Source organism: Bactrocera tryoni, chromosome 5 (assembly GCF_016617805.1).
Source record: "Bactrocera tryoni isolate S06 chromosome 5, CSIRO_BtryS06_freeze2, whole genome shotgun sequence".
Classification (NCBI taxonomy): Eukaryota; Metazoa; Arthropoda; class Insecta; order Diptera; family Tephritidae; genus Bactrocera; species Bactrocera tryoni.
This window is the reverse complement of record NC_052503.1, coordinates 384,636-407,517: the sequence shown is the minus strand read 5'-3', so window position 1 is coordinate 407,517 and position 22,882 is coordinate 384,636. Positions and strand designations below refer to the sequence as shown.

At 34.5% G+C, this 22,882-nt stretch overlaps 1 protein-coding gene across 1 annotated transcript in view; it reads left to right on the top strand.

Moving 5' to 3' along the window:
- Positions 1-22,882, top strand: part of LOC120778240 (triple functional domain protein) — a 90,208-nt gene that overhangs the window by 42,980 nt on the left and 24,346 nt on the right. Inside the window, exons 9-10 of the mRNA XM_040110000.1 lie at positions 14,162-14,432; positions 14,513-14,573. Of these exons, the coding sequence (XP_039965934.1) occupies positions 14,162-14,432; positions 14,513-14,573 (332 nt within the window). The remainder of the gene's footprint in view (positions 1-14,161; positions 14,433-14,512; positions 14,574-22,882) is intronic.

The window sequence follows — 22,882 nt, the reverse complement described above, 5'->3', positions numbered from 1 at the left end:
ATATATATATATGACCTGATCTACGGAAAGGGGGCTTAGGTGTCAAAAATCAATTTTCAATCACTTTTTAGTTGATTCGGATGGAGGATGAGATGCTTTTTTTTAACAGCTGTTTCCCAGAAAACTAGTTTTCGCACGTTAGCTCCCTTTTCGTAGACGAGGTCACATATATTGATGATATATAAAATATATAAAATCGATGTTGAGTTTTTTATTGGTTACGATATATGTATGTAGCATAAAATTTTCGGCTGTCAGATATAACTAATATATAACCATTTTATAATCAAAACCCCAAATTTGTTTCAATATAAGTGGTTTCTATTATATCGTTTTTTCTTCGCATGTCAACTTAAGAAAAGTGATGTTGTCACCTAAAATGCAAAATAACGTAACAACATTTTCGGAAAATTACAGTGGCATAATGAAACACGAAATAAAATGAAACATGAGTGAAAAGAAATTTTAATATTGGTTGAAACTGGTTTATATCTCAGCGCAGAACCTGAAAATTTTGGACATATATAATATTATCATATATTATGTATGTAATTTGAAGTAGTGAATCGTAATAAATAAGACAGTCAATTTCGAATTTTCTGATGATACGTTATTTTGCATTTCAGGTGACGATATGTACAGGCACCTTCGCAGGCCTGTAGATTTTTTATACTACACATCATTACAGCCATTAACGTATCAATGCTAATATAAATGGTATACCATTACTACGCCATTACCCATACAAAAGTTCTGGGCGAAACTCGAGCTTATGCCGTTGGCGTCGTTGTTGTTCTTTTGGTTGTATAAGAGTTCTATGCAAAGACCAGTTGCTCGGTCACTCCTCTTGCTCGTAACTTTGCGCTTGTGTACACATATGTATGTATGTATGTATATTGTCTCACTGTTGGCACAATCAACTGAGCAAATAGTTAGTTGAGCGTGTAAACCCCATTGGCTCCTCACACTGTCACTTGGCATTTCTATGCACATACATACATAAGAGTATATATATGTATGTGTGTGGGTGTATGTCGGTTTATCTTGTATGTGCGCCGATACTTAGCCGCACTTGTGCCAGTAATATGTTGCTGTCAAGCAATTTGTCGGACATGCTCAAGCTATGCCTAGGTGCTGTGTTACCCCGAAGGCGGCAGGATCGGTGGAAGGTGTGGATGCACTGCTTGCAAGCTGTAACCGCTATTATCAACATTATAAACGGTTCAAATAAATCGTTGGTATATACATATTTAATATATATATACATACATGGTTGTTTATGGTTATGTATTTGTACATATGCGTGTGTGTGTGTGCTTATTTACCTTTGATTTTTGGAATTCAATGCCAGTATTTAAGTGCTAAAGTATTGGCTATAATGGTGTGCAAAATGCATTATTTTATAGCCTTCCTGTTAGTTTATAGTTCAAAGAGTATTTTGTGAAACACGTCACATTCGAAAAGGATCTTTATGGCACAGGCAAGTCCTTACAGCAATTACACACACACACACACACGTAAAATTGCATACAAAAATTGCTGATACGTTAATTCTTGTCAAGGTAGTTCTTTGAGGTTGTGTGTGCTCTCAACTCTCATGCGTCTTAATTTCTCGCTCACGAGACAGTTTTTGTTGCTGCAATATCGGTATCGGTTTGAATGTTGAAAACTTCAACAAAAGTATTACTTGTGTGTTTCGATGAAAGCAACTTTTAGAGGAGATAATTGCAAATATTTAATAAATTATGTAAAGATATGATACTTAGTAGAACAAATGCACTCGACATCGATGCTTCGAGCACATATGCTGCTAAATTAGGCTGTGGTGTGCTTTTGGCAACTTTTTAAAACTTTCGCAAGAAGCATTATCAATTAAATAATTGTTATTATTAGCTGAACTAATTGGTTAGAAAGTTATAGGCTTTTGTCGTCTGTAAGTAATTTATGAAGTATAACTCTAAAAGATGGGTATAACTTCGAGGCAGTTTTAAGAAAGCTTATAGATGAAACTTACTGTACAAAATATGTACGTTTGAGCAGTGTTGCCCGCTATTGGACGTTTTTTTTCTAATTTATAATAAATAAAAAAATACAAAATGGGCTTCGAAGAAAATAATTCAAAAAACACCGTATAGAAGATATGTACTCGTATTTACTGTAGGGTTGCCACCAAAAAATGTGGAAATATATTTAATTAAATGCATTCAGTATTTCTAAATTTGTCTTATTTAAAAGATATTTTATTAAGAATTCCATAATTTTTATTAGAATCCTTTCGGTCTATAATTAATTTCGATTATTTCATGTGCGTGTGAGTCCTTTCGTGTTTAAATTCGTTATATATAATATATAATATGTTGGTATAATTCGGGTGGTGGAGCACGGTGCTCGCTCGTTCCAAAGATGTGGTTGGCCGTGGGGAAACGGTCGGCGCAAATGATTCCACAAATATCAAATAAAAACCAAAAAGTTTCTTATAATACATATATTTTAAATATAATAAATTGGACAAACACTTACCACGTCTGTATCTCTGAACGGTCGCAAAAGGAGAGAGCGCGCGCAACTTTTTAGTTAGTGTTTAGTGCGCGCGAATTGAAACTTCGAAAAAGAAGAAAAGAAATGATTGCTCTGCCGATACAGACGTGGCAAAAGAAATTGGGCGGGGGCGGCGTCAACATTCTCCCCGCCTTGCAGTATTACTGCAAATGCAGTTTACAATAAATTACTTAAAGCTAACTTAACTAACTGGCTCCTGCACTTCCTCTTCCATGTCTTCTTTGCAGATGGGGTGGCCGACAAGACGAATCGAGTCTGGTTCGGTCCGGGAAATGCCGCTGAGATGAATCGAGTCTCAGTCGGTCATTGCCATGCCGCCAATCCGAAATGCAGTTACCAGCATGCCGAAGTCGGCGAGACGACTCGAGTGTGGCTCGACCTTAGGCGTGTGGTATGCGGGAGAGGCATCGTTGGTCAGAGCTTTGCGGATGCTTGACTGTTGACGTCGGTGGACATGGTTGAGCGGGGTTCGAATCCGTCGTGGCGATTGACATCTTCGTCTGTTTGCGCTGCTCTTTCTGCTGATGCAGCTTATCGGCACCCTCGTCATATTTCTTTGCAGCTGATACATACTGTACATTATTTGCGCATGCTGTGACAATTTTGTCTTGTTGCTGGTGGTGGGCGTACTTTGGCTCGTTGACGACGCTGTGGATTGTGCATGTGCTTGTGATTGATGAGAACCTGTATAAGTTCGCCCTTGACATCGAGTCGTATCTCTTCGGGCACACGTTTGATCTCCTCGTGGAGTGAGAGCAAGAAGAGCCATCGGGATCACGATTCTTCCGTTTTTTTGCTTTTGCGGATTCTCGTTGCGTTGCGGCTGCAGCATGTTGCTGGTTGCGCAACAGATGCGAGTACAGGCCGCCGTAGAATGCCTGCAGGTGTGGCATCGAATTATGTTGTTGTGACGCATTAGTGCCAGATACGTGGTCACCGTTGGGCGATTGCCACCCAAGTTTGTTGTCGAGTTATTATTGAATTTTGCCCGTCAGCTTTGTCATTTATCTTCCTTTCTTCGGAGGGAACGGAACCTGTTATAATCCAGCAGAACACCATACGTTGTGCTACGAGGGATCCGAAGATTTTCGAATTTACCCCATTTAGAATGATTTTCGGGTAAAGATCCGCTCCCATCAACAAGTCAACCTTTTGACTCGTATAGAAACTATTATCCGCCAAGGGGATATTGGGTAACCCTTTTAAAATTGAACAGTTAATTGACCTGGATGGAAGCAGTCCAGTCAATTTTGGCAGTACCAACGCTTCCGCTTCTAATCTTAGACTTTTGTTACGGGGCGAGCCAATTGTAATCGAGCATACCGATTGAACTCGTCCTGATACGGTATTATTCAATCCTGAAACTCGCGCGCTGACCTTTTTGCTTGCCAGATGTAAGCGTTTTTGCAGACTATTGCTGGCTTCAGATCCCGAATCAATCAGGGCTCTGACAGTGAAGGTGCTCTCGTTGTGACATATGGTCACCATGGCTGTACCTAAGAGCATGCTTCGACTGGTAGGCACATTTAAAATATTGGCCTTAATAGAGGCCACATGAGATTTAGTAGAAATCTCAGTAGTGTTTGTGCTGTCGGACATCTGAGCTATTTCCTCACTCTGATCCCGGTGAATCATGGAGTGATGTCTCTGTTTACATTTATTACAATTAAACATACTTTTGCAATTTTTGACTTCATGTGAGTCCGATAAACAATTTAAGCAGACGTGAAGTTTTCTGACAGCATTTAATCGTGCATTAGGCTGCATCTCAATGAATCTTTGACAAATTTCCAAAATGTGCGATTGAGATGAGCACAGTTTACATTTGATATTATTTGTCTTGGCGTGATGGGAATTGATGGGTTTGGATCCAATCCTTGACTGCAAGGTTGGTATCCGATCTTCACCATCAGCCGACTTAATCTTGGGTTGAGTACCCAAATCGCCTTTGAGGTTTGATACTCTCTTAAGCGTTTTAACCCGTTTGGTTAGAAATTTGTCTAAGTCAACCCATTTTGGGATCTCTGAATCCGAATACAGAGATTGTTCCCAAAGCGACAGTGTGTAGTCCGGCAGTCGGATAGAACACAAATACGTAAATATGGCATCCCAACTATCTACATTGATGCCATGGATTTGTAAAGCTGAAATGCAGCTATTAATCTCCCGCTGTAAATTTCTGAGTTCGGTCTCAGATTCTGTTGAAATGTGCGGAAGCTTGAATAATAAATTTAATTGTGTGTTGACAAGCACTCGCTTGTTTTCATACCTACACAACAAATTATTCCAAGCCAATGCGAATCCGTCATTCGTCAGTGGCGCTTTCGAAACAATAGCTTTTGCTTCACCTCGTGTTTTTTGATTTAAATGGAATAACTTTTCTACTGGAGATAGCCTTGGGTTATTCCCATAAATGGCGGCAAATAAATCCCTAAAAGAGGGCCATTGTAAAACATCGCCATGAAATATTTCTGTATCACATGGCGGTAAGTTGACGGTATACCTCACGGGTTCTACCGTTTGTTGTAACCGCTCAGGTTGAATCACCGTAGAATTCGAAGTAGGGCTTTGGTTGAAAGCCGTGAGGTTGTGCATGTGTTCGCCCATCAAGGCCGCGCAACTCGCATAAGCGTGGTAACAGCTTGAATATTTAAGCTTAATGTGTCGGAAGGATCCACCTTTGGCAATCACAACTTGTATTCTGACTTTACCTCCCACAGAGATTTCAGTTCAGCTTGCTGTACTTCAAGAGAGTGGCCACTTTGGTTGTTTGCTGTTAGAGTAAAAGACTCCTCAAACTCCCGTAGAGCGTCTGCACCTGTGATAAATACTCTGATGGCTTCCATTGTGCTCGAAAGTTTAACCGGAACTGTAAAAATGTTGCACAAAATCGGATCTAAAACTTGAAATTAAAATTTAAAAAATATTTGCAAATATGTTGCAAAAGTTCAAAAGTTATAGAACCAATCACGGACAAACTACAAATTAGTAGTGCGTTGTTTTTTAGTGAAGCGTGAATATTCGAAGGCACAAAAAAAAATTAATAAATTTCAAACTATTTTCGCAAAGTATTTTTTTCGAATTTAATGCTGCTTTGCCTGTGCGTCTTTACCTTTGCTGCTTGGCTTTCTTGCTCACTTCACTTGCTCCAATTTTTGATGTCGCTCACTTCACTTGTTTTAATTTTTGTATTTTTTTTTTGTTCACTCGCGAAACTGCAGCTGCGTTATTGCTGCTTGCCTTTATTGCTATTCGAGCAATATATGGAAAGGCAGAGTTGAGCGACTAGACTCAAATTAACCACAAGAAAACACAAAAACCGAGAGAGATTGTTGACGCTCCAGACGAGGTTTGTGCGTCCAAGAAATTTATAATTTTTTTCGAATAACAGTGTGTGTGGTTTTTGTTTTTTTTACAAAGTGAAGCATTCAGTGCATTTGTCAGGTGTATTTATTGTTGTACTTAAATAAAGTACAATACTACCTGCAATCTTGTGCGTTGATTTTGTGGGTAGAGTGCCAAAAATAAGTTTTGGTGTCCACTTCACACAGCACTGTGGGTTTTGTACATAAATGATGCACAAATTAACCAATATATTGTCTTATAGCTTGCAGAGCACAGATCCAAAATATGTTTGGCTGTAACTTGCGTGTTGCTATATTGGGCAAATTATGCACTTTCACTTTAAATAAAAATCAACTTGTTACCTGTTATCCGGCTCGAAGGACGAATGATAATTCGGGTGGTGGAGCACGGTGCTCGCTCGTTCCAAAGATGTGGTTGGCCGTGGGGAAACGGTCGGCGCAAATGATTCCACAAATATCAAATAAAAACCAAAAAGTTTCTTATAATACATATATTTTAAATATAATAAATTGGACAAACACTTACCACGTCTGTATCTCTGAACGGTGGCAAAAGGAGAGAGCGCGCGCAACTTTTTTAGTTAGTGTTTAGTTGCGCGCGAATTGAAACTTCGAAAAAGAAGAAAAGAAATGATTGCTCTGCCGATACAGACGTGGCAAAAGAAATTGGGCGGGGGCGGCGTCAACAATTTTTGAAAAGGAAGTATTATAGAAGTGAGTTGTTTCTATAGATGAATACAGAAAATGAACGAAAGACTAGCCAAATTTTATTTTTGGCAAAATGACGGATATTCAAATACGCTCGTATCTCTGAAACTAATTGCGGATATGTGTTAAGGATATGCACAATGGATATTGTGCAAATAAAAAAAAAATATATATATATATAAATATATATATAAATATATAAAAATATATATATTTTTTTTATTTCACGAGTTGATATTTAATCATATGCCTAATTCGACTGTTATTGCATTCAAGCGGAAAAGTTGCTGAATTTTGCGATTTTAAAGGATATATAAAATTTATCACACCTTATTTCATTATTGGAAATTATGTTATAATAATTACATGTTTTTAATTTGAATTTCAAAACGTTGAAGTGCCTGACATTTCAAAGGTCACGCTTCATTTCATAATTGCGGACGCGCGCATCTCCAGCGCTCCTTCACTGGCCCGCTCACATCCACGTGTTAATATCGTAAATTGATGATTTAACACCTGCTGGCAGCACAGCCAACAGCACACCCACTCGCACATGAAATAATCGAAATAAATAAATATGTTGTATATATCTTTGTATGGATGTGTATTCGATGTTTATAAAACACCAAAACAAACCTGCTACCTTATGTACAAATGTGTTGATGTATGTATATACATATGTATGAATGTAAATTTGCACAATGCATTTCGTTTGTTTGCTATTCATTTGTGTTAAAATGTGCGTGCATGTGTGAGTGAAAGCTTGTTAGTACACCTTTTTTATTATGACATGTTATAGTTAATTTCTCGGAAACCACAACAAACATGCGATACTTCTCTGCATACATACATACACACACTCATACATGCATATGCATGTACATATGTATATATTTGTTTATGTGCTTTCCGAAGCATATGTACACATATAAATTCACATTAATTTTGTTTCCTGTGAAACACTCGTTGTTCGCTTGACGCAAAAGCTCTAATGGACACACACAGGCATACAAATATGTATACAGACATGTGTACATAAGTTGATTGATTGCATGCTAAGCGTTGTGACTTTCGAAAGTTTAATGTTTGCCTCATGTACCTGTAACCTCAAAGGAGCCGAGCCACAAAGCTCATCAACACACACAATCTTGTGTACACGATATTCGTACAGGAGCGGGAGCTTCAATACAACACATTTGTTTACAAGTGCATGTATGCATGGGTATGTGTTGCGAAAATTGAAATTGTTGCGATGTTTAGTTTGGAGTGTAATATAAGCAAAATACATATGTATGTATGTACATATATGGTAGCGAATTCTGCGAATTAAGCAGAATTGAGCAGGTGAGTATTTGGTGCAGAATTGTGCAACAAAAAATTACTTAAAAAAAAATTAGTAAAATATGCAATCAGGGTATAATTATTTGAGAAAATTTTAAAAGTGAGGTTATGTTACTATTACAGAATTAACCACTTGAGCTTCTTTGATATGTCAATGAGTTAATGTCTCTGAAATGTCACATACAATATATATTTAATATTTCCTTTCGAATGTGATTTCAGTTAATGATTTCTATCAACTCATTTCTAGGGAATTTTTTTTCGATTGTTGATAACTTATATATTAATACTTAATATACTTGATACATTTAATTTATTGAATATTACAATTACTTATAATATTCACATGTAAGAAATGGAAATAAATAGTTTTATTGATCAGTTAAAGCAGTCAACTTTTTAATTAGTTAACATAACCATAAAAAAAACGGCGTTAACTTCGGCTGCTCCGAAGCTATAATTACCTTAACAAGTGCATTTTGATTGATTGATTTGATGTAAACAAATTTCTTTTTCTTGGTTTTGATCATTCAGTTTCTATGGCTGATATATGCTACAGTAGTCCGTTCTGAACAATTTCTTCGACGGTTTTACCGTTGCCTTGAAGAATAATTCTTAACAAATTTTATCTTGTCAATAAAAAATATATTTCATAATCAGTCAGCTTGTGTGATAGTCATATGTATGTCATAGTGATTCGAAAGATGTTTGCAAAATTTCAGATCTGAAAAATTGGAACTATATCGACTCAAAACGTCACGACGTTCATTTATAGATATACATACATATATACTTTATAATGTTAAAAATTTCGTGGCAAACTTATTAAACCCTAATCAGGGCATAAACATGCGTGAAATATAAATGATGAATTATTTTAAATATTTTAATAAACTGAATCTCAAGTTTGAAATAATTCTTGAGAGCACTAAGCGACCCGTTTTTGTGATTTTTTGCCAAAGTTGTTCCAGTTTTATGGACAATTTGTAAAATATTTCAATTTACTTTCCCAACTTCGTAAACGCACACTCTGCTGATATTTGCATATGGATTAAATAATATACATACATACATTTACATATGTGCGCATGAGTAAGTATTCAATTTGTAAATCTGCTGGAAATTAATTGTTTGCATGTATGTACACAATGTCGGTTTAATTCCGCTTAAAAGGCTTATTATGCGGGCACGCATATAAAAGCTCGAATATATGTATGTTTTTGTGTGATTTTATTGAACATAAAATATTATACTGCCAACCCGCTAATTATATAAGCGCATAAATGTGTCATTAATAAAATTTGGCAGCAGGAAAATATTTACACAAATTATTTAAGGCAAATAGGCCTTGTTTTAACAAATTCTCTCTGAATTAATGTTTTGTTAGTCAAAATGTCCATGTTTATGAAAATGTAAACCAATGTAAAGAAATTTATGGCGGATGGAAATAATATATGTATGTATATAAGATTCGTATTTTCAGATAAATTAGCATTGAAATTGTTTAAAAATATTTTTTTAGTAACCACTAAGCGTGGGTTGCGCCTAAATGTATGCTATTTCATATAGCTTAATGAAAAATATTAAGATATATTCTTTTTCTGTTTAAATTCTGTTAATGCTTTATAATTACAAAAATGCTCAAAGGAGGAGCCTATTTGTATTATTTACGTAAGCATACAAACATTTTTAATATATTGCCATTATATTATAGTAATATTACACAGATAAGTTTATAAATGTGTACGTTAAAGCTTGAAGCTGAGTCGTTGAAAACCCTGTCATGTACGATAGGTCGTATGAGTGATTTTTAATATCTGTGCTATCCACGCTTTTTTCAATAATTCATTCATTATCATTTTATTAACAAAACAAAAATTAAAGTGCTATTTATGTAATTATTCCCGTTTACCATAAAATATGTACATAAAACATTAATTCATAATCAAATTTTAATTTTTTTTGTATTATTTTTAATATACTAACAAAAAATCTGAAGTGTCCTTAATAAGATGACCAAGTCAAAATAGATACATATATATGATTAATTTTTTGTCGCACGTTGAATTGAAAACAATTTTTTTTGTTAAATTTTCAATAAATTTATATCTTAAAAGATAATAAATATGGTAACGTAAGTTTAAAAAATTCAACTTCAGATTTTTTGTTAGTATATTAAAAATAATACAAAAAAAATTAAAATTTGATTATGAATTAATGTTTTCAGTTAGTATTTTGTCGGATAGCACAGCTTTACATCTTCTAAGCAGACTACGGACCAAACGCTGATATCGCTCAGTTGATATGCTCTGCCATATTTCCCTGACATTTTGAAATAATTCGTCAGCATTTTTGCTTGATTTTTTCCCCAAGCCTCTTCTGACATCTGTCCAGAGGTTTTCGATTGGATTTAAGTCCGGACTCTGGGTAGACCAAACCAAAACCGTAATGTTTTCGCACGAAGACCAAGTTTTAACACTCCTAGCAGTGTCGTTATCCTGTATAAAAATGTATGGTTCAGGCATGTGTTCCTCTGCAAATGGCTTCATTGTACTCGACAATATATCTTTATATAAATATTGGTCCCTTCTTTGAGTTATCCTTTGAAAAGACCTACACCGTACCACGAAAATGCAGCCCAAACCATAATACTGCCTCCACCATGCTTAACCATTTTTAAAGTATATCGAGGGTGAAATTCCTTGTTTGTTAGCGTCGAACAAATTGTTTCCCATCTGAAACAAACAAATTAAACTTGGATTCATCGCTCCACAGTATTTGTTTCCAAAAATCTAAGGGTTTTCCAATATGCTCATTTGCAAATATAATACGACTCAAAATTTTTGTTTGACACGTGCGGTTTTTTTCTTGCGATACAACCTCGTAGCCCATTTTCAAGAAGACGACGTCTGATGGTTCGTGTTGATACATCGTTGGTCAGTTGATCCTTTATCTTGCCCAGAATTTGCCTGTAAATAATAATTTTCCTCAGTTCTACACAAATAGTACAAATGATTTACACAACCTACCGCTAGTTTTTGTGTTAAAATAATAAAAATTCAATAAAGAAATTGGTGTCCTTAATTATGTGACCAAGCATCAGCACACTCAAAATACAATAAATTCATAAAACCGCCGAATTTTAGTAAAAGTATCACTCAAACACGTGCTACATTTTTGTGCACAGTTATAATATACCGTTGCAATTTACAGTGGGTCTCTAGGCGGAAATTTAGTGCTAAAAACATTGAACTGAAACGCGTGCTTTATTCAACTTTATTTTGTCCTTAATTATGTGGCCACCAGTGAATGTATGTACATATGTATGTATGGTCATAATGGCAAAAATGCAACATGCAGAAAAATTATTTTAAAAGTGTCAAAAATCTTTCTATCTGATTTATTTTTCTGGCAATTATTCAAGTTTCGTGGATATAGTCAACAAAGCACGGCCGACCTCTTTGAAAAAGTAATTTTTTGTGCAAAACACCTGTAATGATGTTATGTAAATCAATGGCTAATCCAATATCTTGCTGCATAATGCTTTAATTACTTAAATAATATTTTTACTTTCCAGTTTATTTGCAACAGGCCGTATGAGTGACTTTTATTTTCACAATCGCTCGATTAAAATATAGCATGCGATATAATAAAAGTGTCATGAAGTATAAAAGTCAATCTTGAATTATTTCATATTAGTTTATGAAAAAATAACTTTTTTTTGCAAAATTTCAATTATTTCCTATCTGAAGTTTAGCGCGTAAACCTAATGACGTTTGTTTTTGTTTGTTTTTATTAAAACCTAATTGAATTTTGATGCCAAATATTTTTATAATAAATATTCTACGAAAAGATAGCAATTAGCGCTAGCTGACAAATCATTATAGAACTTTTTCTATAATTTTCATCACGAATTGGATGCCCTAGCTCATTAGGACCAATAATCAGCTGGCGGTTTGACAAACTCGAATTTCCGTGGAATGTTCATCAGCTCATTGTGAAAATGGTTTTATTCAACCAATTGCCTATTGTCCTAATTTGGGGAAAATCTTCTTATCAGACTTTGCCCTACAGTGACCGTTATTCGTGAAAGAGTATGACATTTGCGATAAAAATTTATAAGGAAAACTTTTATATTTTAATAACATGAACGGATTATACCACATATTAAGGTATGGTTATACCTAAATTCTACGGTGAACAACGGTAAATCAGTGTTTTCAAACCTCCCACACCATGCTTCTATAATTTATTCTAATCTATGCAAACCATATTTATATTGCCTTTACGGATAGCTAATTTTAATCAATAAACATCAATATCTATTCATTCTTACCAATTATAGTCCATTTACAGCTACAAGGGTGCACGGCACTAGCACACAGAACTAAAAGCAGCACTCGCTCACCACTCATTGATGCGGATTTCTTCAGCGAAACATACATACATGCCTATACAGTATGTGTATGTATATTTAACTCATGAATAATTAATTCCAACAATGTATCACAATAAAGATTTAGCAACGTCTGAATAAATAGCTGAGTGGGTGGGCTTGTTAGTAGCAGCCATTGTATGTGTGTATTTGTGTGTGTGTACTCGCGTTTATTCTTTTGTCAATACATGGGATGACAATACAGTTCATCCCAATGGTATAACTATATGTGTGTGTGCATTATGCTGGAAATAGCAAGATGAAAAGCTTGTTTGATGAAGTGAAAATGATACGCTACCTCATCACTTACATTCATAGTTGGAATTTATAACTTATAGGACAATGCAGCGTTGAGATTATACACTGCTTTTATTATTGCAAAAATATGATACGCTTGCAAAGACCGATAAAGGTTTCACTGTTTGATATTTTTGACGAGTTTTTGAACTGTGAAATAATTTCCATGAAATATTTAAGTCACTTATGGTGGCTTCATTTAATAAAAGCTTGAATGGATTGCGAATTAACTCCAAAATACTATCGGTAATCTATTGAACCAGAAATTATATAAAAATTATTATTTTTCGCAATTATATTAAATATAAAATTGTACATTTAGCAAATTGTTATCAAAGTATGAAACGGAAGAATTGATTTGTTTTTATTTTATTAATTGTCAAGACCAAACTCTGTTACAAACTATTCTTGTTCAATGCTTTCCCTTTTTGTTGAAATAAACAATGAAAGAATCATTTATGAATTTTTTAGTATCAATATATTTGATTATCCTACAATAGTTATAATAGAATAATTTACGGTGTATTCAGGATAGACTCATGCACCAAAATAGATTAAAAAGAAATTGAATATTTAAATAGATCTATTTTTTCGCCGTTTTTAAGCGCTAACATAATTTTTTACCATTAAACTTTTAATGAAAAATTATTTATAAAATGTTTAAGGGTTTAATCACAACACCTAAACTATTTCCCCGATCATTTTCAAATTTTCGGACCATATTTTTCACATATATTTGTGTATTCAATATCCATACAAAAATAATTCGAATTTTTGAAGAACAGGAAAAATAAAAATTAGCCTACATTTTGGCGTTAAGTTCAAAACGTATTAATAGTGAAAATAGATAAAAAAACATATATTTAAGCAAATATTTTTTACAAAAGGTTTGAATAATACTGTAATCAAAATTTCTAAAACTAACTAATTCATAGAAGAAAATATTTGCATTTGTTTGCCAATATTAAAAAATTGCATTTGAACAACCCTTCTCTATATGATCTTCTGCTAAACTCATCTCTAGTAAGGATTTATAAAGGAATTATCTATTATGTGAACTTATATCCCTATCTCACATTCTTACTTTTCCCTTACCAAGTTTTCGCAACACTGGCATCCTGAACTTCTGCTCCAGCCTTTCTGCTTGACAACTAGGGTGTAGTAATTCGTTTACCTTACCGGTCCTTACCTATTCATGCCTCTTTTTATTTAATATGCTTCATTGCCGACTTGATATGCCTTTGGCTAGAATGTTTGCCGCTTTCCTCATGCCTGTGGTGCTCTACAAGCCATGTTAACTAGCCGTATAGGTACAATGTGCCAACATTTATTGATTTTTTTTGCCAAGCTGTTGCCATTGCCGCTTTTCATTGTAGTCTGTCTTCTTCATTTTTTTATATTCAATTAAGTTATCCTTTTTCATGTTTCTTATTTTTATTTTTGTTGCTTTTTTCAGATTGGCAGCCACGAGGGTACTTGGGTGGTCGCCGATTACATAGCAACGCCCGGCTCCAACGAGTTGAGTGTGTCCAAAGGGCAACAGGTTGAGGTGGTGGAAGCACCCTCAGCCGCCGAGCCAGATTTTTGTTTAGTGCGCCTAAATCCACAAAGTGACGATGCAGCCGTACAGGAAGGACTGGTGCCCGTTTCAATACTTAAACCATCGCCAAGCGCACAGAAGAACAGTTCAGCGCGGAAGGAAACAAACGATGTCATGCAGGAACAAAGTGAGCGCCTGACTTTTATACAATTAAGAAAATTCTATAGAATATTAATTTCTTAAATGTTTTCTCTGCTTTTCTTTAAGGTAATAATCGCGGCAAACCGGACCCTTTGACTTCATCGACCAAACGACGCGGGTTTAGCGGGTGAGTTGTCTTTTTGTTACATGTGTTTCATAGTGTCTCGCAAAAAGTTCAAATTGATTTGTAATTTGAGAAGAAGAACAACGGTGAAAAGGATAAAAATTGAAAGTGAGAAGTGTTAAAGTAGCAACTGAAATTCAATGAAAGTCTCGCAAAGAAACAAATGCGCGCACTATTTTGCCCTAAAAGAAGAAAGTTATGCTCAAGTGTTGTAAGGACTTACATAATAATGCTGAAGAAGCAGCATAAAAGTTTGAAGAGGATAGGAAACCGAGAAAAGTTGAAGTCTTAAAAATAGTTTGCAGTAATTTTATTTATTGCAATTTATTAATTGTTCTTATGGATTAAAATGGATTCAAAACTAGACAAGTCAAATCCAATACAAGGAAAAACGTTAACTTTGGGTGTACGGAAGCTATATAATACCCTTTACGGGTGCATTTCTTATAGCAAGTATATGAAGAGAAAATATGGATCTGAAAACATAACCGACCAATAGGGTTTACATCCCGCGGAAAAAATTTGCTAGTACGTACTAAGCACGTTGTTTGATAGATCAACCTGCAGGTTCAATTTAGGTTACTTAATAACGGAAAAAATGTTATATAGATTTTGAACAGCCAGTTTGAATAGCTACACGATGCTAGAGTGATCCGATATGTGCACAATTTATTCGGAGATTATAACGTCTTTAGAAGGTCTAAAATATGTATTTTTTATAATCGATTGTTGCAATATCGAATCCTCAATGATGACACTAAAAGAAATGTCTCAGCAATGGGAAAAAGACTTTCGTCTTAATATTTAACTCGGGGTGAAGGTATTTTTTTAAAGAAAAACTGACAAAAGCTACAAACACAAAATAATGTAAAGTTTAAGATAAATTAAAGATTTTGTTTTCAGTAAAGTGTCTGAATATTACATCGAGGATAATTCCTCTCGGGCCGGAATACTCATAGTGTTCTGCAACAATTTTTTTATGATTTTTTTCTCCAACTACATTCATTCCGGGCTCGGGTTTTCTTTCTACCTCTCTGGTAATATTAAAAGTTAAGTCATCAAGTCATAATGTAAAAAGTCATATGTATGCAAAATTTATAATTTTTTGTAACAAGTTGAAGCTGGCTGCAATTAAAACTTTAAAAGTTTACGTAAATGGCATAATAACTCCTAGAAACCACAAAAGGCACAAAAATTCACCACAAACGTGTGTCTGTTTCTTACAGAGCAATTCCTTATCGCAACGAAGCTTGTTCAACGGCCTTGACGTCATTAGCAATGGTGAAGGCCTTCTTGAAAAACATGCAATGAGTTATCATCAGTGCAATTTGAAGTCTTACAGGCCTACTGGGTACTTCGTAGAAAATGACAACATGGGTTTTAATCCTTGATTAGTAACTGAATAAAGGTCATTCCGAACGAATAATAACCATATACCATAGTAAAACATGTTCTATGGTTATAAACATACATATAAATTGTTTAATGCCCGGAATATGCTAATACAAAATTTTAATAATAAAAAACAAAAGCATCACAGTCCAAACTTTTGCATGTCTACTTGTTTGTATGTAATCGTTTTTATACACCTTTTTCCATTGTATTGTATACCTCACGTTTTCGTATATACCGATACGTAATGTACATATGTATATGTACATATATATAAATATATTTTTATCGTCTTATCAATTTCGAATTGTCGTCATACTCTACTCAAATTCTTATCGTGTTTACTCTTTCGTTTTCTTTATTTCATTTTTCTATATAATACTTTTCTAGCACAAAGTAACTTCAAGGAAGGCACCAAATATTGGATTCATATGTTTTAGGCTACAAAAAGGCAGTATTAACATTTTGTAATCACCTTCGTTCCACACGAACATATTCTCTTTTACATCAACTTTGTCTGAATAGTGTAATATAATAGAGTTGTGTGTTTAGTATCAGCGAGTTATTGTGAAGATTATGACATTTCGTTGAAGTCGTTTCTATCACGAATGAAAACCAAATATTACTTTCCCATATGTACATATATATTTTTGAGGTCAAGGGGAATCACAAACCCTTCAATCAATTCTTATACACTGGCTTCAATTTCAGACATCAAATAGCCGGTTATCATGGCGCAGTAACGGTCACCATTGACGGTTACGTTCTCACCGGCATCATTTTTGAAGAAATATGGACCGATGATTCCACCGGCCCACAAACCACACTCAACTGTTGTTCTTTTCTGGATTCAGTTCTTGAATATCTTTAGGTTGGTCTTCGTCCCAAATGCGGAAATTTTACTTGTTTACATAGCCATGAGCCAAAAATGGGCCTCATCGTTGAACAAAATTTGGCTCGTAAAAGTCGGATTTTCTTAGATCAATCATAAGTCTTTCCATAATGAAATGGCAAACACGCTTAACACGACTAACGCGTGATCTGTCAAAAAAAAATCTATTGAAAAAGTACATCTACTTATATCACCCGTTATGTATATACTATATGTATATATATTTTTTTCTAAGAAACCGTAAGACCTCAACGTACCTAAACTTAAATAATTTTGTGGGTGAAATGATATGCTGTTTGGTTTTGAGTTCTTCTACTGAATAAGGGGATTACGTAACAATCGTACGTGCTTTAATTCAAAACACCCTAATACAGGCATTCCCCATTTCTAATATTTATATTTCAAATTTATTTTTTATTTATTTTATTTTATTTTTTTATTTTATAAAAGCTTACATAATAATACAATTATTATACAAACTTAAGAAAATACGCAGCACTAGCATCATGGGCTATCGGCCGACTGGTTATGTTATATGCGTCGAAGAAGGTCGCTGTCTTTCAAAAAGTTGTAGATTTTCGAAATGTTGTTGCTTGAGGGATCCATCAATAAAATTATTGGATCAGTATTATTGAAGTTTGACAGTCTATGAGTTTGAAGTGCTGGACAATGTTGCAGAAGATGCAATAGATTTAAATCTAAATCACAAAATGGGCATTGGTTGATCTGAGTGCCATTTAGTATGTGAGCGTGTGTGATAATGGAGTGGCCAATGCGAAGTCTGATATATGGAATGATATAATTAGATGAAAGCGATGACGGAAAGGATGGTTTGATACGATTTGAATTTATTTTAGAGTAGTGGTGTCTGTAATTCATCCAATCAAGCATATTTCAAATTTCAAATTTATTTCGCCGATTATCATAGAATTGGATTCATTGGAAATTCGTAATTTTCTTTAAAAATTATTATTAACATAGCACAAGTAATTCCCAGAAAAAATTAATACCTCTAATATTATTATGAGACGTAATAATAATTAACAAAGGGTGATCAATATATATATTTATATCTCGCTTAGTTTTAGATGATACTTTCAATATAAATATATATATATGTATATATAATAAATAATCAGGATGACGATACGAGTTGAAATCCGAGTGAATATTTGTCTGTCCATGCGTCCGTCTGCATCTCGAAGTAAAAGTTGAGATATCTTAATGAATTGGGTATGCGCGTTCTTTGGCAAAAAGAAAATTACGAGTTCGTAGATGGGCGCAATCGGACCACAAAACACCATTAACCGAAAACCTAAAAAATGCCACAACTATGCACTAAATTGAGATATAGACCTGTAATTTAGGACAAAGGTTTGCAGTAGTAAGGGACACCAGTGGGCAAATTTTTTTTTTAAATGGGCGTGGCCCTGCTCTCTAACAAGTTTAATGTGTACAAATCAAGAAGCAATTACTATAATGGGATCAAACTTTTCACGAAAAATCCCTTTAGAGTATTCAATCTTATGACCAAAAATTGTTCAAATCCAACAAAATAACAAGTAGGCCCGTAGGTACCAAATAATTGGACCCCAGTACCTATAGTTGACTTTTTACCGCAAATATTGAACAATGTGTGAGATATATAATGGAAGTTCAGGGATAATCTGTCCGGTGCTCTCATATATCGGGTGATTTTTTAAGAGCTTGATAACTTTTTTAAAAAAAAAAACGCATAAAATTTGCAAAATCTCATCGGTTCTTTATTTGAAACGTTAGATTGGTTCATGACATTTACTTTTTGAAGATAATTTCATTTAAATGTTGACTCATGTGGTTTCAACAAGATGGCGCTACATGCCACACAGCTCGCGATTCTATGGCCATTTTGAGGGAAAACTTCGGAGAACAATTCATCTCAAGAAATGGACCCGTAAGTTGGCCACCAAGATCATGCGATTTAACGCCTTTAGACTATTTTTTGTGGGGCTACGTCAAGTCTAAAGTCTACAGAAATAAGCCAGCAACTATTCCAGCTTTGGAAGACAACATTTCCGAAGAAATTCGGGCTATTCCGGCCGAAATGCTCGAAAAAGTTGCCCAAAATTGGACTTTCCGAATGGACCACCTAAGACGCAGCCGCGGTCAACATTTAAATGAAATTATCTTCAAAAAGTAAATGTCATGAACCAATCTAACGTTTCAAATAAAGAACCGATGAGATTTTGCAAATTTTATGCGTTTTTTTTTTAAAAAAAGTTATCAAGCTCTTAAAAAATCACCCGATACATATGTACATACCTAACACAACGATTTTCGAACTTCCAGGTGACTTTCTAACACATAAGGACTGCGAATAAAATTGTCCGTTACATTTTTTCCATATCGTGCAATTAAAAATTTTAAATAAACAAATTTTTATATTAGTAGCTCTGAAATAAATGCCAAAAAAAATATTATGCATCCTTTAAAGTCAATCAGGGGTGTTGTGGAATCTGATAGTTGTCGGAATCAGAATTGAAACCGATCAAAAAAAGCAGTAGGTGTCATGAATTCAGACATTATTGGTTTGATATTCGAAACAGAATTTTTATCGGTTTTGGGTGTCATGGAAACCAATTTTATCGGTTTTGCTGTCAGAAACAAAGCAAGAAGATATTCGCACACAAATTTGAAATGTAAGTTTCTTAAATTCATGTTATTTTATTGTTACGAATTAATTTATCTTTATTTCTATAGGAGAAAACATAAGAATAAAACACGAAATGTCTTAATTATTGAGTTTTGAAAAAAAAATGCGGATATTTAAGGAGGAGCCTGCCTTAGAGGCTTAAAAATCTATTTTTTTTTTTTTGGGAGGGAAAGAAATAATTGATTAAAGCGAAATTTCTAGGGTTTATAGTTATATATTTAAACATCATCCGAAAATTTTTTGGATACGAATTCTTTGATATTCTGCCTTAGGGAAGCAATTGTCCAATTGACGGCGGGCAGTATGCAGGTAGCAATTTCTATCGGAAACAAAAAATTCAAAACAGATTCATATTTGTTAATAACTTTGTTCAAGTTAAACTACGAAAATTTCCAAAAAATAAGTGTTAAATTCTAAAAAGTTTTAAAATTTGAAGAACAAGTGGTTTTTCACCAAAAATATTTTATGTACATATGTATGTTCAAACTTAACTTTTCTTAGCTTTTTTTGTTTAAATATAAGATAATTTAATGCCAAAGATAATAAACTTTGCCCTAATTCCATACGTTTAGTTTTTTCTATCCTGTCCGCCAATTAAGAAAAATCGTAAGAATGAAAACCGAGAAATCGCGCGTCAAAGTTTTCGCTTTTTGCCCAAGCGCTCATATACATACATATGTATGTATGTATATAGTATCTACCAGTGCTCGGTCACTATTTCCCTTCTAGCTTCGACAATATTTCAAATTCCCACATATAACATTGGGGGTATATTCTTAGATAGATTTACAAAACGTATTAAACGTAACTTAACACCCAAATGCGTCTATATTCGTTCGATAAATGTTGTCTCTTAAAATCTTTCTTTAATTCTGAACTCATTAAAAACTTTAATAGGATTGCTTCCAAATGTATTCATTTGCAAGTTTGGTCACATTAGTAAACAGCTGATTCGAATATTGGTTTTGCGTATGTTCGAAAAGACGAAAATCCAATCAGATCTGTGACACCATTGAAAATCAGAATTGGTCTTGGATTCCACAACACCCCTGAATAAAAATTTAATTAACGCGAAAATGGCAAGCGAAGTGGAAGTGCGGGAAAAAATTATAAAATTTTTTCAAAAGTAGTCGTTTAAGGAAATTGCCAAAGAGGTAGGGGCTAACCCTAAAACCATTTCTCGCGTTATTAAACGCTTTAAGGAAGATGTGCGTATGTGCGGAAGAAAGGTTCTGGTAAAAAGACAGGGCCACATGATCGGGAGAAGGCGAAGAACGTTGTTACCATTCTCAAGAAAGACCCAAGCATTTCGGGCAGGAAATTGGCGAGGAAGACTGGCTGCTCAGAATCTTTCGTACGCAGGACGAAGAAAAAAGCTGGTCTGAAGACGTACAAGGTACAGAAAGTTCCGAATAGAAACGCCGTCAAGAACGAAACCGCAAAACAACGAGCTAAGAAACTGAGGAAAAATTTTGTCGAAAAATTCGGATGCTGCATAATGGATGACGAGACCTACGTTTTAGCGGACTTTTCTGAGCTACCTGGACAGGAATTTTATCCAGCCGATTTTCGAGGAAATGTTGCTGAAAAATTCAAAGCCAAAAAGGTGACAAAATGTCCAAAGAAATTTCTTGTGTGGCAGGCAATTTGCAGTTGTGGCAAAAGGAGCAGCTCCCTCGTTACATCGGGTACAATCAACAGCGAAATATATGTGATGGAATGTTTACAAAAGAGGTTGCTCTCATTTTTAAACCAACATGAAGTGTCCACGTTTTTTTGGCCTGACCTCGCTTCATGTCACTATAGCAAAACAGTCTTAGAGTGGTTCCAACGCAATGGAGTGATTTATGTACCTAGCAAACCCACCTAACTATCCAGAACTAAGGCCGATTGAGAGATACTGGGCTTTGGTAAAAAGGGAGATGAAGGCAACAAAAAAGTGACCAAAGACCTTCAAAATTTTAATAGAAAGTGATCTTCAGCAGCTATGAGAGTATCGGACACTACTATAAAAGCACTAATGGACGGGGTTCCGGAAAAAATAAAAATATTTATTAATAACACATAATTCTTAGATTATTCTTCAGTTTTTGAAATTTAAAATAAATGTTTTTAATAAAATATTTTAGTTTATAAAAATTGGACAACTGGTTTAAAAGATTTTTTCATTTTTGTAAAGGACAATTTTATTCGACGCAGTTCTTATTTCGGTAAACATGTGAGTTATCAAAATGAAAATAGGAGAACGTGTTTCACAGATAACAGTGTCTAAATTGGATAAAATTGGGCGAAAACTTCACCTGCCCCCATGTCACATTCGGATGACTTTAATCCATATGATTGGTGATGGTACCTTAATGAACCTAAGGGAACATTTTATTAGTATATGGCATATTTATAGCATGTAGTATTGGCAAAAATAGATAAAATCGGTACACAGTTGAACTTCCATAACTCGAACTCTTGAATTGGCAATAGAAGTCAAATTTCGTACATTCCTTCCTTAACTCGACGTTTTTTTTGTGGAGTATGAGGATACGAGTTCAACTGTATATATAATTGCTTGGATTCCTATCCTCTAGTTGACGGTTAGCACCTTAAGGTAATTTCCTGGCAACCTTAAGGTAATTCCCAGTAAAAAATGTTCGGTTGCACCCGAACTTAGTTCTTCCTTACTTGTTATATTATATAGTTAATTACTTTTGCGTGTTTCATATGATGTTTTTTTTCTCTTTTGATTTAATTTTGATAACTCATAGTTTCTATCAATGCAGTTAATTGTGCATGGAGTTGGGCCATTTGTTGTTCCTTTTTTTGTTTCTACGTAATAGTGAATTAACTGTCCAAAGTTAATTATTATTAAATTTATTTATTTGAGTATAAAATACCTTCTTGGCTGATGGCAATACAAGACTAAAATACAATTGGTTTTCTTACAACTATTTAAAATGTTTGCAGAACATGGATGTTGCTCTGTTGTGTTTATTTGCTGCTGATAAATGTGTTTACGATGCATTTTTATTAGCTGCAGAGATATGTCTCGAAGCATATTGTTTGTTTTCAGCTGAATGTATTGATTGATTTGGGTGCGTGAGTATGGTAATGAATGCTGCGTTCCTTAATTCGCACATCCTGCGATTCTCCGTTGAATATCCACGCGACCACAGGCAAAAGCAAAACAGATCAGCATTGACAACCGTAATAATAATAATAAAACTTATAATAACACTAGTAATATTGTAATATGAGCATGAGTGTTAACGAATTACACATTTCTTCGCTCTTATCTCGTAAGCATTGAATTGGGGGTTCTACTCGGCTTGGTGTGCGCGTATC